General features: G+C 33.2%; 1 protein-coding gene across 3 annotated transcripts in view; it reads left to right on the forward strand.

Annotated features, from left to right (window-relative positions):
- The window catches only part of LOC116338789 (homeobox protein homothorax), a 309,164-nt gene that overhangs the window by 62,868 nt on the left and 229,618 nt on the right, over positions 1-16,678 (forward strand). For all 3 annotated transcript variants that reach the window (XM_031764266.1, XM_031764268.1, XM_031764267.1), the window contains exon 6: positions 707-895. In XM_031764266.1, the coding sequence (XP_031620126.1) occupies positions 707-895 (189 nt within the window). The remainder of the gene's footprint in view (positions 1-706; positions 896-16,678) is intronic.

A 16,678-nucleotide genomic window follows, 5' to 3' on the forward strand; every position in this document is an offset into this window, starting at 1 on the left:
AAGAATTTATGGTTTTATTATCACAATCTAGAGAATTTGGGATGTAAACAAATTAGGAGGATTTTTATTACAATCGTAAATCTTATTCCAAAGAAAAACGAATCTTCGAAACCGTTTTATGGCTTGTATTTAAGTAATGCAACGTGCGCGCACAAAATCCACACAAACATTGAGAAACCAAAAATCATAGCATTAATGACGTATATTCACTGCTGTTATTGTGTATATACTTTTTTTATAGCTCTGTGGCTGACCAGAGTATAGTAAAACATGTCAGATGTGCACTCTACTGTTTTGTGCGCGCAATGGGGCCTTGTTTTAATTGTTCGATTGGTGTGGCATGAATTGAGTTTGCTTTCATTGTAATATACCTACATCAAAGAATATTTCGTTTGAATCAATTAACGCAATATTTTTTTGTTGTTCGTGGTGTGACTTTGGCTGGTTGCAAAACTGTCAGATTTGAGTCGTAAACATTTGTCTTATTTCTCAGTTTCGTCTTTGTTTTCATTATTTTTGATGCGGTAAACTATAAATCAATACATTTTTAGAACTCTAAGCTATTTTCAAGAAGAAAAGTCATTTTTTATACATTATACAGAGTCTGAAATCAAATAATTGTCTATTATTATTATTTATTTTTAAATTGACACAAAAAATATTGAATTTATTTGTATTTTTAAATGTCTTATTTATTTTGTTGCAGGTTCACGAATTATGCGATAATTTCTGTCATCGATATATAACATGCCTGAAGGGAAAAATGCCAATAGATTTAGTGATTGACGAACGGGACACCACCAAACCGCCAGAATTGGGCGGTTCTGCGAATGGTGAAGGTAGAAGTAATGCTGATTCAACATCACACACTGACGGAGCGAGTACACCAGACGTTGTGAGTACCCCCTTCGCGGGAGCACATGGTCCTTTATTGGCGAGCTACAATGCGGTGGTGCACCCATGTTCGTAGTACAATTACGACCTTCTTGCAAAAACGAAGCGGGTGCTCACAATGCCGTGGGAATATGGCCAGAACTTCGCTTGAGAACACACGCGTACACTGATCTTGTTTCGATAAAAAAAATAAAAACATAAAAATAAACAAAAAAAAAAATGCATAAAAATATTCCATAAAGGCTAATTGAAATAAATTTAAAAACAAAGAAAAAGTCATAAAAAAACAGTTACAGAAAAATAATAAGAAATTTGATTAAAGCAAACATCAAAGCACGAACATAAATCACTCATTTAAACAAAAACAACAACAACAACAAAAAAACCAAGTATTGAAAAAACATTAATACGAATGATTGACACACATTTAACACTATGGCACGCATAAGAGTGAAATGTTGAACGCGAATGTGAATTGATTGCATTTATAATGTGTTTATATATGTATATCGGCATTTGTTTGTTTGATTTCCTACTCACTTTCGAATTCCAAAACATCCACCACTGGCCTAATACAAAGCATACAAACTGAACATAAAAATTTGTTTGAGATAAAAAAAAAACCGTTTTAATAGAACAAATAACAAATGACAAACATTAAACACGAATAAACAGATTTTTCTTCATCTCAGGTACTATAAGATCACCGACCACATCCAATTTGTTCGCATATTTCAGTTCTTATACGTGTCAATATGTTTAATGTGTGCTCAGGCATTTATTTCTTTGTTGGAGTGACAGTGCGTTAATTTAGGATATTTTCTTTTGAGAAGCCAATGAACACACAAAAAAGTATTACATGAAAAATATTTTTTTTCTTTCGAAAACAAAACAATGAAAAAAAAAACGAAAAAAAATGAAATTGAAACAGATATACGTAACGAAACTTAAGAAAAATGATGCAGTAATTAATTGAAGAAAAAAAAACTAAAAAAATGAGAACAAATGAACCTTCGTTTTTGCAAGAGGCCCATATAGCAATTTAGCTCGCCAATTACTATTTTTTACAAACAAAAAAAAAACAAACAAAAACCCATATATTGATATAAAACCGCATACGAACGCATTGACACCGCACATTGCACAAATTCGTACTCACACATATAATGGTGGCACTAAGCTGAACCGCTGGCCCCAATTCTACAATATGCAGACCGACCGAAATTCTGCCGGCGCATTAATTAATTACCATTTGAAAAGTTGCTTTTAAAATCGATCGATTTTGTACCATAAATACGTAAGCGAAAGTGCTCAATCGCGTACCTATGCATTTATATCAATGTATGCATTGTAATTCTTTCTTAATTGCATGTATAAATGTATTTCCCTTTTTGTTCTTCTGATCAAGTAATTAGAATGACACATTTTTAAGAACAAAAAAAAAAGTAAATTAATTTAATTCGTAGAATAAACTTATCCATCCTATCTCTACTTATATATAACTCACACAAACACTCACACAAAACAACCTATATAATTATCATATTCTCTACTTGACACCATAAAACATGTGAGACGATGAAGTCCATTCATTTTATTCGAATTCATTACATCTTGTGGTGTGAGGTGCATTTTCGGTTGATCTATTACCGTCCACGGTCAATTACAACAGTATTTATATGAATATATATATTTGTTGCATTTGATAAGTTCCGTGCAGTACGGCACAAAATGACACCAACCGATACTTCGAATGAATGCAAAATTTGGTACAAACATGTTTCTTATTGCTGTATAACTAAACGATCTTCGTAACTCATGAGGAAAAAAAAACACACACACACACACATTCATTCATACCTTTGAACAATATCAAAACAACAACCACAAAAAATGAGAATGAAGTCACATTTCTTGTAGCTATATCTCACACAAAATTCATCACTTCTATTATCTTATCTCTTTTTGTCACCACTCCATATATCTTGCGCATACTTGGATCCTTTCCAAACCTATCGTCCCCATGATGCAATTGATCCAAATATTCGGCAGCATCCGAACAGCCCAAAGAAACAAATACGATTGAACACATTTTTTTTTTGGGGGAAAACAATCCATTGTAAAGGTGTTTTTTATATTGTGATTTTTTCCATCATGAAAATATGGCATAAATGGGTGAGATGAGAAGAAAAAAAAAACCATATGGAAGGACAATTTTTCTTGAATAATTAATTCAAGTATCATTTATAATGATAACCTGACGCGAAATCTATATACGTAACGAAAATGACTGAATGGAATGAAAAAGAATGACAAGCACATAACATAGTATTTTTTTTTCGTCTAATTATACATATATTTCATATGTTGAGATAAGAAACAAAATAAGTGGTACAAATGGAAGAAGAAGAAGAAGAAAGAATTTGTGCTCGCAACTTTTTTGTATGCTTGTGTACGATGATAATGACACAAACCCAATGTATACGATAAATTTAAATGAAATGGTTGAAGAAGAAAAACAAAAAGATTAATTGAAGCAAATTTAAACGCTAAAACACTAGCGACTTGAAACATAATTTTTCATTTCGAATTATTTTCATAAAATTTCTTGCATCAAATGAATCTTGAACAAGAATCCAATAGCGCCTAACATATTCTTCGAACATCATTTACATATAATTTTTAGTGCGTTCGATCGAATGATTAAAAAAAACCAAAAAATCCAATCCAAACGTGCTTGCAGAGTTTTTTTTCTTCGCCGATTTGCATATGAATAATATAACGAAGAATAAATTGAATAAAAAGAAAATGAAAACCAAAATTCACCAATTTGATAGTGATATTCCTTCAAATGCCAATAAAGACAATAGCACAAACAAATATACACTGATACTGAGACAAACGAAAAATTCTTTATCAGAGAGTTTTTGTCGACAATGTGACTTTGATTCCATGGTCGATTGTCATTCAGCATAAGAAAAAAAACGTACAGTTCAAACCCAATGTATACGAAACAATACTAACACGTTATTTTCTTGATTTCTTTCTTTATTTGTTTACTATTTGTGCTAACATTTAAATGTTAAGGATTCTTAAACGAAACAAATATTATATTAATAATCTAGAGATTGAGAATTTTTTAAGGTAAAACAAAATGTAAACACATTTTCTCGAAACGCAATGTGAAAAATGCATACATACAAACAGAATAATTAGTGGCAGCGAGACAAACAATTAAAAAATGAATGAAATGAATCGTGAATCTTGTGTGCATATCACAAGGCTCACACGGAATACCAAGAGCACAATGAAACAATACGCGAAAAGAGACGACGTTTTAACAAAAGAGCTATATGGGCATTTCATTTGTTGCAAACTAAATAATTTAATTTTTTTTTCTGAATAGAATCTAACATAATAATATTTGTATAATATTCAAATCTTATACTGTCAATACAAAATGTACGTATGCGATGGCATGTCAGTTGGATTTGGACACCTGCACAAACGTCATGTGTTTGGCGAAACAGAAACCAACAGAACAAACAAACACAAAACGATGCACAAATGTTCATTCGGCATTCAAATCCAACGGACATGGCAACGCATATTGCCAATAGCATCATAATACGTAATAATAATAGTACATATAATAATATATATTTTTTAATTATAGAAAAGAATAAAGTGAAATGAAACCGAAAAAAAAGTATGAACAAAGCATGAAAAATATTGAAAGAGAGAAGAAAAAAAAAACTTGGTAACATTTACAAACATCATATACGTAATGTGATTTTAAGTAGAACTGAAAGAGTTAAAACGCACTCACAAACACTCAAATATTGCAAACAAGCGAATTGCAACTTGCGAAAAAGGTCAGACAAATGATTGCAGGAGAAAGAAAAAAAATATTCAACAGAAAAGTAAATACAACAACAAGAACAGAACAACAACAAAAAAAAATCATAAAAAGGAGAAAAAAAAAATGTAATGCAAAAAAAGCGTAAGAAATTAAAATTTTAACGTCAATGTTGCTTCGTTATTTTTTAATTGTAATTGTAAATAAAATATGAAAATACCTAATCTCTAGAGAACAACAAAACAATGTGAAAATGCATACGAATACTGGATTCGATTTACACAAAGACACTACATTCTACTTTCACATCAACAGACCGCTAAACAATGATAACAATTACATGAATCAAATAAAACAGAAATCTGCAATTATTTCCAAAGTTTATAAAATAAAACGAAGCATAGATTTTTACATCGTATTCAAATATGGTCGAAAGTCATTGAAAAAAAAAATAAAATAAATAAAAACAACAGCAAAACTAAAATAAATATAAATAAAAAAGAAACCACAACTTTCAAGAAAACGGTTGAGAGCCGGGAAGCAGATTAACGAAACGGATGCGAATCGTAATCAAACTGTATTGATTTTTTCTAGCCAAAATATATGTATATGTATATAAGCCAGATGAATGATGAGACCCAATCATATGGTGTTTATCTGCCGGCTGCCCAACCAAACAATCGACCGAAGCAATGTGAAAATCCAAATGAAAAAATATTAACAGTATATTAAACAATAATAATCATTCAATGATAAATGTATATTGTGTGTTCATTGAGTTCAGTTGTAATAATTGAACCGAATGGAAAAAATATGGATTAAATTATCATTTTTTTTCGCCTTTATTCATTTTTGCGCCGCTTTTTCCAAACTCGGTTACGTTCAGTTTTTTCTACCCTTCTTTGAAATTAATTATTTACGTTTTAAATTTTTGGATCTTTTTTGAGTTTTTTTTTCCAAAGAACAGTGATTTTAAAAAAAAACGCAATCTATACACTATTATCAATAATAATTCAAAAAGTTTAATAATTTCGGAAAATTACTCGCTTTTTGCTCATTAAAAACATATTATCAATGTTTTTTTTTACATTTCTGAAAAAGCAACAACACTCTGTTCGTTCGTCAGATAAATGTATTTTTGTTTTTGTTTTGTTTCTCTTTGGAATCAAATTAAATTTTTCGATTGTGTAATGTGTACGCATGAAGTATTTTTATTCTTTTTTTCTTGCATTTTATCCATTTTTTTTTTTTTGTAAACTGAATTTCGATACATATTACAATTAATCAATTATTATTACGATTTTTATCATTATTATTAAATTTGAATTTATAAAGATATTGTGACGTGTGCGAGCCCACAATTTATTTGCACAGCTCAAAGTCATACAATACCTACATTCATATACAGTTCAGTGCCAATGCAATATGGCGATACAATTTGTTATCATTTTGAATTCGATGTAAATGAATTTTGGGCTCGGCACCGCAAATTTCAAAACAATTATAGCAGAGAAATATTATGTTTTTGTCGAGATGGATAATTGATTCTTTATGATTTTTTCTTTCTCTCGCTTTTTTATTGACAAATTGTGAACAAGAGCAAATAGAAAAAATTAAACACACATACTGAAAAACTGAAAATGATTTTAAAAATAAATGTTTTGTTGTTATAAAATATAAACAAATTTGTTGAGAATTCCTTTTCAATTTAGTTATTTAGGCTTAGTTTTATATAAAAAAAATTACACGCGCACATTTTCGACTTCCGATTCGATGGCCCCGTCAACAATATCAGCACGGCAATCGATTACAAATAAATTCAAACAAACTGGAGACAAACAAACCATAAAAACGCACCAAATCAATTGAAAGATTCACATTCGATTTGCATACTAATAACATCCCTTCAGCCTTTGTTGCTTTCATTCATTTACTCATTGAAGTCGTTGGCATTTTTTTTTGTTCCTGTGGATTTGGCACGTACGCATGGCTTCACTCGGACTCGCTTCACTCAATCACACACAGGCACAACCGACGAAAGAGAAGAAGAAAAAAATAGTAGTGAAATTCGTTTTTGTATTGTTGATACCCGCAGCAAAAATTTGCACACGCAAACACATTAAAATCAATTTCTTTGCCCGAAGTTTTGACGGAAAATGAAAAAAAAAAAAATTAAATTGTTTTGTGTATATGCGCGTAACGAAAGTCAGAAAATTGGAAAAACTTCAATTGAATTATAAGCATCTTGGCGAAGCGAAAAAGTTTTTGTAACATGAAGATATGGAGAAACCAAGAAAGTTTTTTGTCAACGTTTTTCTTATTTTTGAAAGTAAAAAAAGGGGGCGTGTGTACAACACACTAGGAAAACCAACTCACTGCAGCAATGTGTACGAAATGACGCCAAACTACAAAACAACCAGCATTTCACTAAGGGAACATCAACATTAGAACGAAGAAGAAAAAATCAACGAAACATTTCGCAAGGAAAAAGCCAACAGGCAGAGCAAAGGAAAGAAGAAAAAAATATGTACCACTGGTGCAAGATTCTCTTTGAACGAATGATACACGATATTGAATTGATATGACACCCTTTTTCTCCTTCTTTGAAAGTAGAAAGAAAAAAGTAAATAGCGAGTGTAAAAAAAACCATCGGATACATTGATTGTAGGTACTTGTAAGCAAATATCACAACATAAGGTAGGGAAATAAAACTTAAAGACAATTCTACTGAAAGCTATTCCTTTAGTGCTTAAAGCAAATAGTCCATGAGTGTCGAAGTTTTGGGTAGCGCAATAAATATGAGACAATGTGACTGATTATGTTTGGTGGAAGACTACAATGTAACCACGAGACACGTACGCAATATATAAACACGTCGCTGGACGTTTAATCGGCGTTAAAAAAAGGCATCTTCTTTCGTTCGAAACGTAATTGAAAAATTGCTAATTAAATAACAAAAATTGATTGGGTTTTTCAGTTGGCATTTGGATGAATCCTAATTGAATTCGGGCTTACCGAAAAAAAATGTTGATTCAAATGAAACGCAATTAAACAATCAAGTCAAAATAAATAATTTAAATTAATTATCAAATAATTTTGTGGGCTTTGGAAAAGAAAGAAGAGAAAAAAATCGCCAGTAAATAAGAGAAAAAAAATGTGAATTTTTTCCTATCGTTATATTTTTGTTGGTGCCGTTCAGGTATCACCGTCGAATTTGTGTTTTGATTAAATTTCATGCCGTTTCGGCCGCTTTTTTCAACTTTATCGATTATTTTCGATTTCATTTACCAATCCTCTCCCATTAGTATTTAATTTTAATTATATCCGTAGTCGCGTAGTCGTTGTCACTGTCACACACATATATGCATATATATAGATGCAATGGACGGCCACAAGCGGACTGGCTGGCAGGCAGGCAGACAAACAAACAAATATGCAAACAAACACACCAACGTCCATAAATGATGATAATCGTGATTGCAATTGTTATTACTGTTATTATAAATATTTTTCGCTATATCCACCTCTCATTTATCGACAAACAAATCAAGCATCAAATTCGTTTTTCCGCATGTGCAATAAAATTTGGAATGTGATAATGATGCTGTTCGATGAACCGATATTTCGCATCAATTGACGCACACACCATTTCATAATGCTTTATCGCTTGTGTGTGTGTGTGTGTATGTATTTTTGTCGGGTTTGGCGCGCGAGCTACGCAAGGCTGGGCAAATGAGAAGGACAACAAACCGAATGACAGAAAAGGAACGAGCGAACGAACAAACGCTTGGTTGCAATACATTGAGTATTGAATTGCGATTATATGTGCACTTAAACTCACTGCTGCATGCAATTTAATACACACAATATACGTTAGCATCGAATTTCATTAACATTATCCAATACACGTGACAATGCAAATATTCCGAGATTAAATTCCTTTTTGTTTCTGTCGTTTGCGAACGAGCACGATTCGATTGCATGAAAACTTGTATGCAATGCATCTTCTTCTGTCATTTTGCAATCGAATCGTTTGACAGACAACTCAATGAATTTGGTCTTTTTTTTCTATGCAATTTTTAGTTGAAGTTTTGCAGCGAAAAGAAGAATAAAAAGACAAGAAACACGCACAACAACAACAAAAAAAGCAACCAAGGAATGCACACAACAAATGGAGTTGATGCTCTCTAGGTGCATACATGCAACTATTCGACGACACAGTGCCCGGCTCTAATTGGATGCATTGTAGAATAAATTCAGATACAAATTTGCCAAAAATTACATTGTACATCAAACAGAGCTCGTGTACCGTTTGCAAAAGTAATTTCAGTCAGCTTCAAAGCGATCAAAATCGGGTATTCCATATAAAACGGGTGACGAAATGTATGTATGTGTCGCATAAATATCGATTATGCACATGATTTAATTTTGCAATAAATTTAGGATATTCTTTCGTTTACTGGTGTTCACCTCACTTTATTCGATATTATTCTTGCCGTGCATCATCGCATCGCATACTTATGAGCCCGTGCACGTCTATTCAAACTTCCCATTAGCAATTTTTCAATTTTCTCTTTAAATTCTTTTTGCATTCACTTATCCGCATCCGGATTATAGCACGTTTATAAAATAAAGCTACGATTAAATTGGAAATAATGCCATGTATGGTGGTGTCAAGGTTTTCCTTGTTTTTAATTCCCATTTACACCGAATATTTTGCAAACGATGCGAAAATGTCATTGCGATTTGAAGCAAAAAGGAAACAACAAGAAAGAAATAAATGTTGTCATGCGAAATGTGAATATTTACAAGCACATCGTTACCGCATACAAAAATTATCAGCGTGGAAACCATATCACAAGCATAACGAAAAACCATCATATCTAAAATGTAATTTACAACTGACGCGATCCAAAAATCGATGCAAACGCACACATGCATACAACCAAAAATGAAACATTGCGGCGAGAGAGAGAGAGAGAGAGAGAGAGAGAGAGAGAGAGAGCAAAAGTGAATTATAATACCAAAAGCATCAGAAAAACCGGCTCGCTTCTATGGAATGCATTATACTGAAATGAAAGCCTAGCGCGTATGATGAAAAATCTGATGAAAATTTCATAAATATGTTTTAAATTACATTTTCGGTTCAAAGCAATCCAAAGTGACGATTTGCATCTAATGTTGCGTCATATTCAATCGCGTTGATAAACCAATTTTTTCCATCAGCGCCTTCCGTCTTTTCCCACTTTCGCTTCGAAAAAAAAAGAGGCACGTCGTATATGATGTTATGATGTTATAGGCACAGTTTTGCATATAAACGGCGCTCATTCGTGGTTCGATTTACGTCGCATTTATTCTCGACATAGCAGTCGCGCATGGACCCATAAAATACATAAAATACAATTTAAATATAAAGTTATAAACCATTAATTACCTTAAAAATGTATAATATTTACATAACTTCGAATTACCTAATTTTCACTAACCGAATTGGAACCCTCACAAAATACCCACTCACGCACACGACATTGCGTACTGCATTGGGAGAAATGGCAATGTACCATATACGAGGTGTAAGAAAAAGGATAGCAACAGAGCCTATGGAATTCTTAGCAGCAGCACTATATGCATACTTCAGCATTGAATGAACAAAGGGAGCGAAACGGTCTTGTTTTCCTCCGTAATTTGAAGTATTAGGCAATCTAACACCATTTTCACAGAAGTTTTTTTTCTTTCATTCCTTCCTTCTGGAGGAAAAAATATATATAATAAATCCATATTACTCGAACGAATGTACGACGTTCAACGGCTGATGATGATGATGTCGACAGCATCGGCTCACTGGCAATGCCGAAAAGTGTAAAATTCGGTCTTTTTGTGTTCAACAAAAGAAAAACACACGGCCAAACACCACATTTTCCATTTACTCCTCCCGATACCGAGGTGCGATTCCAAAGTAAACTCAAACAATATTCATGCATATTTGATATTAACAAATATCCCGAAAGATTCAACTAATATTTGAAATATGATGCCGTCGAAAACGAATTTTTTTTTTCTCGCCCCCTCAGCGCATGCAATTCATTCAGTTTCAGCCAAATGCCGTTGTTATTGTTATTATTATTTTCATTCGCGCGAAGACTAAATTGATGCCAATTACCAGTCAGCCACCCTCTAAGCCCGATTCTCATGAGGAAATACGGTAAGCTTACCGGGCGATGTTATAGAATATGAATTTTTTTTTTCTCCTCTGTTTCGTTCTCGTTTTTCTTTTTCTGTCGATTCGTGTGTGCTGTGTGCACTGTGCAGTGCACGTAGCTTGGCTTATGCGAACGCGTGCGAAATATGGGGTGGTAAATGAAATTCCAAACATGGGAGAGGGTGTACAACGATTTGACTGGATGGTAACGCATTTCTAATGGTATCGACATAAAATGAAAATCAGCACCAAAACACATTGGGCCCAAGTCTCGCGCAGCATTCACAATTCGGTTAAAGAAGCGAAGGGAAAAACAAAACTATTATCCTTATACATTTAATGCGTAATTTGAAAGCGATGCGAAAATATAAAAAAAAATGTGAAATGCGGTTGTTTCCATTGGGTATGTTTGCTTTGTGCCAAAAGTGAATTGGCATAGGCGATGTGAACAAAACAGAAGAAGAAAAAAAATGGCACATAAAACAATTTTTGCCAAAGTGGAATCCCTTGATTTTTCGCTTGCTTATTTTGTTCACCAGCTGCTACCACCACTGTTGCTGGTGATTCTATGATTACGTTTGCCAATTCTTTCTTATGCCAAAAAGAGAAATGAACACGCACGATTACTCTTTGTCGCGAAAGCATATCGACTTCGAGAAACATTGACGCAACTGACATTGTGATGGCCCCTCGTGTATTGTCGGGATTCACATCTTTATTTTTCAGCATCATCAATAGATTGGTTGGTTGGAGTCTCTCTTTAACTTCGTCGTTGGTAATTCTTTTTTTTTTTCCTCCACCAAATTACGTGTATTAAAGATTATTGTTATTATTTACGTGGATAAATTTTGCAATATTATATCAAATGGAATTTTGCGGTGAACGCACACAAGTGAAATGACGGCTCATGTCAAATATCCGAAAACAATCGCATCTGTTTTTCCAGCCTATCTTGATCTTTGCTAGTGTGCTCACTAGCAGACACATTTACAGACGTTCGATTTATCGGTTATTAGAGTCGATGTACCGGAGACGAATTCCATTGAAAGATTACTCTTCCAATGCAATCGAAGCATCAAACATCAATCTTTGCACGCACACACACACACACATTCGTCTGAGATTGAAACATTTTTCAGGATAATGATTTATTTATGCTTGTGTGCCTTGTTTGTTGCACGGTTTTAGATCCGTCGTGCCATTGCTATTATTATGGTTTTATTGTTTGCCTATTTCTTTTTTATCCGTATGTAATTGCATACTCCTAAAAGAATCTGGCACGAAATCCGTGTGCCAATGGAGCCGATTTAGTATTTGTATACTTCCATTCAATTTCAATTATTCACTGCTAATCTCTTCCGCAGGGTTTATTGGTGGATATGCATTTGTATGGGGAAGCAAAATATTTCGTTCGTTTAGTCGTCATTTGTCTTCGAACATTTTTAAAGGTTCTACTCATCCTTTGTTGTTTCTATAAACACTTTTCCAATGTTGTTGTACAATTGTTCGGCTTCGAATTTCCTTTTGGACAAGATCACTGGTTCGAATGCTTCATTCATATGTATTTCAATTTTATGCAAAGCATTACGATTGAAACCGTGGATGTTATAAAGATTTTGAAGTATCTTTTTTTAAATATCAGAATCGATAAGTATCGGTTTTTAATCCGCAAAAAACAGCAAAAAATTCAATTTACGAAAATGTAAAATCTTTTAATTATTAAAAAAATGCTCGGCCAACAATTCATCGAAATATCAATGAACTTTAATTTATAAAATGCATAAAGTTCATTTAAAAACTGTCAAAAATGAAATTGAATACTCTTTTTTGCTCAAGTGAAAATTGATTAATTTTTTTCCTCGTTTTGTGGTTTCTTCTGCTGTTAGTTAGGCGCAGTGGTAAGAATTTCAAGCTTAAAATCTTGATGTCATAAAGAGAGAACATCGAAAAAAACGCACATATTGAAATATACAAAACGTCGGCATTTAACCATCCTTTATAAGCGATTTTCGGTTGATTTTATATGAGTATTTGTTTGTCGTTGTTCTTGTGTTTATCCCATTGTGGCAAAGATTTTGCGCAAAACGAAATTCACAGCTGGATATTTTTGGGTTGAGAATATTTTTTTTTCCATCCAAATGGAATTGGATATTTTCGACCAACAGAAAATAAAAAAAAAAGTGAGAGAGAAAACAAGAAAGACCAAAATGCAGATCTTCGCGATCTGTTTGTATTTTGTATGATTCTGAAATGAACATCATACATTTTCGCATGTGTGCATAATATAACATATTAAATTGAAATAAATACTCTCTAGAAAATCTTTCGTGGTTTTTATGAAGTAAAGTTTCTTCTTTTCTTCAAAATACGAGAAATTGAGACAAAATCAGCAACAAACCATTATGTGAAGATCGACTGAGAATAACTTTCTACGTCATTCAATGCGAAAAAAAGAGAGAAAAATGCTCCTCTTACTGCAGCAAAGCGGAATTATTTTTATCATAATGACTTCATTTTTGTCATTGCTTTGCATATCATAATGAAATATTCAAGAAATGAAACATTCATTTATTAAGTTCATAGACATAATCTTGCATAAGGTATTCATGGCACCCCTGCGATATACACAAAAATCTATAATGGAAGATGCTTAGTCGCAGTGACGATGAAGGTTAATGAGAATTAAAGGAATTGGCATAACAAAATACCCAATAAAATGAAGAAAGAAAAACCGAATGGAAAAAAAAATGTTGGCCAAATTTGGCATGCATAATCTTTTGTGTGGTTTAAAGAATTCGACTTTAACCACAGGTAAACGACAAAATGTAATAACTTCTGGCTCTTGCAAAAATTCAAAAATTTAAATTTCCAATTTCTTTATATATGATTCGGAATATTTTTTTTCTGCCATTGTATCAGCCATTAAGCTGATTTTGTAAAATTCCCAGATCATTTTAAGTGAAAACCAACAAAAAAAAATGCTAAATTTCTCATCTTTTTTGTGCGTTTTCATTTACACATTAAACTATTTTCGAGCTCTGCACAACATTGTCATCTTCAATCCACATTTATTTAGAATGTATGCTCTTAGCATAAGTTGAAAATGTCTCGATCGATTGTTATCTTCGACATTCTTTATTTTTCACTTTAATGATGCGGTCTGCCGCTCATATACATAAATAAATACGCTCGGAAATCAAAAATAAATGTCACCGTTTCGGGTTGTTTTTTGTTTGTATTGTACATGCACTTTAAAGCATGATGATGCACATCGATCTGGTTCCATTTTTGCGAGTCGTTTAATTAAATTTGAATCAAATCACAACGACCGAATGCAAAATTAACTTGTTTGACTTTATTTTGATATAGTTTTCAAGTGTGCGAATTGAATTTGGTTACAGAATGTTCACTTGAAATGCACATGAATCTATTTTTGTCAATCATTGGCATGTCATAAAAAGCGTTCGCTCAGTCGCCTCATCTTAGTTTGTTGCACATCATCCCGTTCGATCGTTCATTCGCACAAAAATACATTTTTGAAGTGTGAATTTAACTAAATGGCACACAGAGAATAGTGAATGAATTCCGGGTTCTGCAGCGTTGATTTCATCTAATCACTTGGTGCTAAAATATGCGTCATTTCACAATATGTGTTATAATTGCACAACGTCATTAATTGTTTTTTTTTTAACATGAAAGAGGTAGATGCGCCGCCAAATTTTATACATGCATACACGTTCAATCCCAATTTAATCTACGTATCCATACAATGTTGTATAATTTTAATGATCAATTTTACATTGTTGAGTTTTCGAAATCGATGAAAATCATTGGATGATGATCAACTAGTAAAAATAAAAACGATACAAATTTGACGGCAGCGGAAGGAAGCGCTTATATTTTACAAACCTAAATCTGACAATTTAGGTAAGTGCTAGCGCGCGCATACGTATATTCGAATAATATAAGTGTAATGTAGGCACTCTAAATAAATAAAGGTGCATCCCATTAGAGTGTTCCACAATGTGGGCACAAATATAAGTGAAATCGTGGCATTGCACGGTCATATCGCCGCACACATAATTATCCTGAATAATTTTACAGCAATTAGCCGATTTGACGTTGCTTAGCTATTTTTATGTGATTATTTTATTTGTATCTTGCTTTCCGTTGATGCATATATTTTTTAGCATTTAACTAGCACTAAATGTGCGCTCGCATTCAGAGAATGTTACTCGTGTCAACGACAGAGACAAACCATCACAACATATGCACTTTGGGATTCGATAGCTCAATCGTTCGATTGCACAGCACCGTTTTCATTTCTCACTCGCTCTTTCTATCTTCTTCTTCTTCCTTTTCTTCATCTTTTTTTTCGCTCAGCAAATGGTGCTCATAACGTTTACTATGTTGCAATTTAACCTCCGTGACATAGTCGCAGACATTTATGTCGCAAAACAATAATTTATCACCACCTTATGAACGGGACGCATTTCTTCCAATAACTCTTACTAGTCTATTGCTTTGGTATTTAGGCGATTCAAAATCGGCTCTTGCACAGTTGAGACTTTGTTTCCGTTTATTTTTGTGCCTGACTGCAGCCAAAACGTCAATAAAAATGAAGCGATGGCGAGAAAAAAAGAAACCGTCCATTTCGACTCACAATCCAAATCTCAGCGGTAATCAAGTGTATGAGTATGTTTGTTCAGTCAGTTATTCGCATATCATGACAGCATTGACGTTGAATCGTGTGTGTTCGCATCATCGCATCATATCATTTGCGCTTGAAATTTATAAATAATAAAATAAATAAATGCTAGCAATTCAAAGTAGAAGCCAATGTTTAGTTGCTATTTTTGCATTCGCCTGTTCTCTACTCCCTTCAATTGAGACCTGTTCAGAGAAATAGAGTGCAAAAACCGGATAAATTAAATGGTTCATTTGCGACTTGATTTAGGCTGAGAATACATATTTCTTTCGTTTGTCGGTGTTGAGAAAACGGGATCGCACATTGAACCATACATGCACACAAAATGGCTATCTATTGGATATTCAATGTTTAATACATTCAATTCGTTCGGACAATTAGCGAAAATCAAACACAAAGGTGCTGTTAATATTGTGTTCGATCATTTGTTTTACAACAGCGAATAATCCCAAGCACGTTGTTTGGTGTCACGATGACTACGACCCTGTCGAATTCCTCAAATGAACAAATAAACATCGATATTTAGAACATTTCATTTGGTTACAACTTGAGACACATTTTAACAGTCACACTACTTACTGTACAATTCTTTATCTACTCTCTAAAATTATATCGATTGCGATTGAATGACGAAAAAAAAAAGAAACCAGAGAAGAGTATTCGAAAATTGAACGATTAATTGAACGAAATATTTGCGTCACTTTAAATTTACAATACCTCGTTTTAATTGTGCGATTTGATGAAAAGGAAAGTAACAAAAATTCACACCGATCGTTTGCGATTTTTCAATGATTTATACGCGCTACAATCACACATTGGATATGTATGCTTTAAATCTACAATTTAAAGTGGAGAACGGGACAGGGAGAGATAGAGAAAGAGAGGAGTGAAATAAGGTGTTTGGCACAAAAATGACACTGTGGTGCGACGAAAGAATTTCAAAATGTGAATCAAATATTTGAGCAAGCGAGTGAGCAAAAGAATGGAAGGAAAATGGCAAGTTCGTATGTTTCATTCA

Source organism: Contarinia nasturtii, unplaced genomic scaffold (assembly GCF_009176525.2).
Source record: "Contarinia nasturtii isolate CC-2019 unplaced genomic scaffold, AAFC_CNas_1.1 Cnas_scaffold_414, whole genome shotgun sequence".
In the NCBI taxonomy this organism is placed as follows: domain Eukaryota; kingdom Metazoa; phylum Arthropoda; class Insecta; order Diptera; family Cecidomyiidae; genus Contarinia; species Contarinia nasturtii.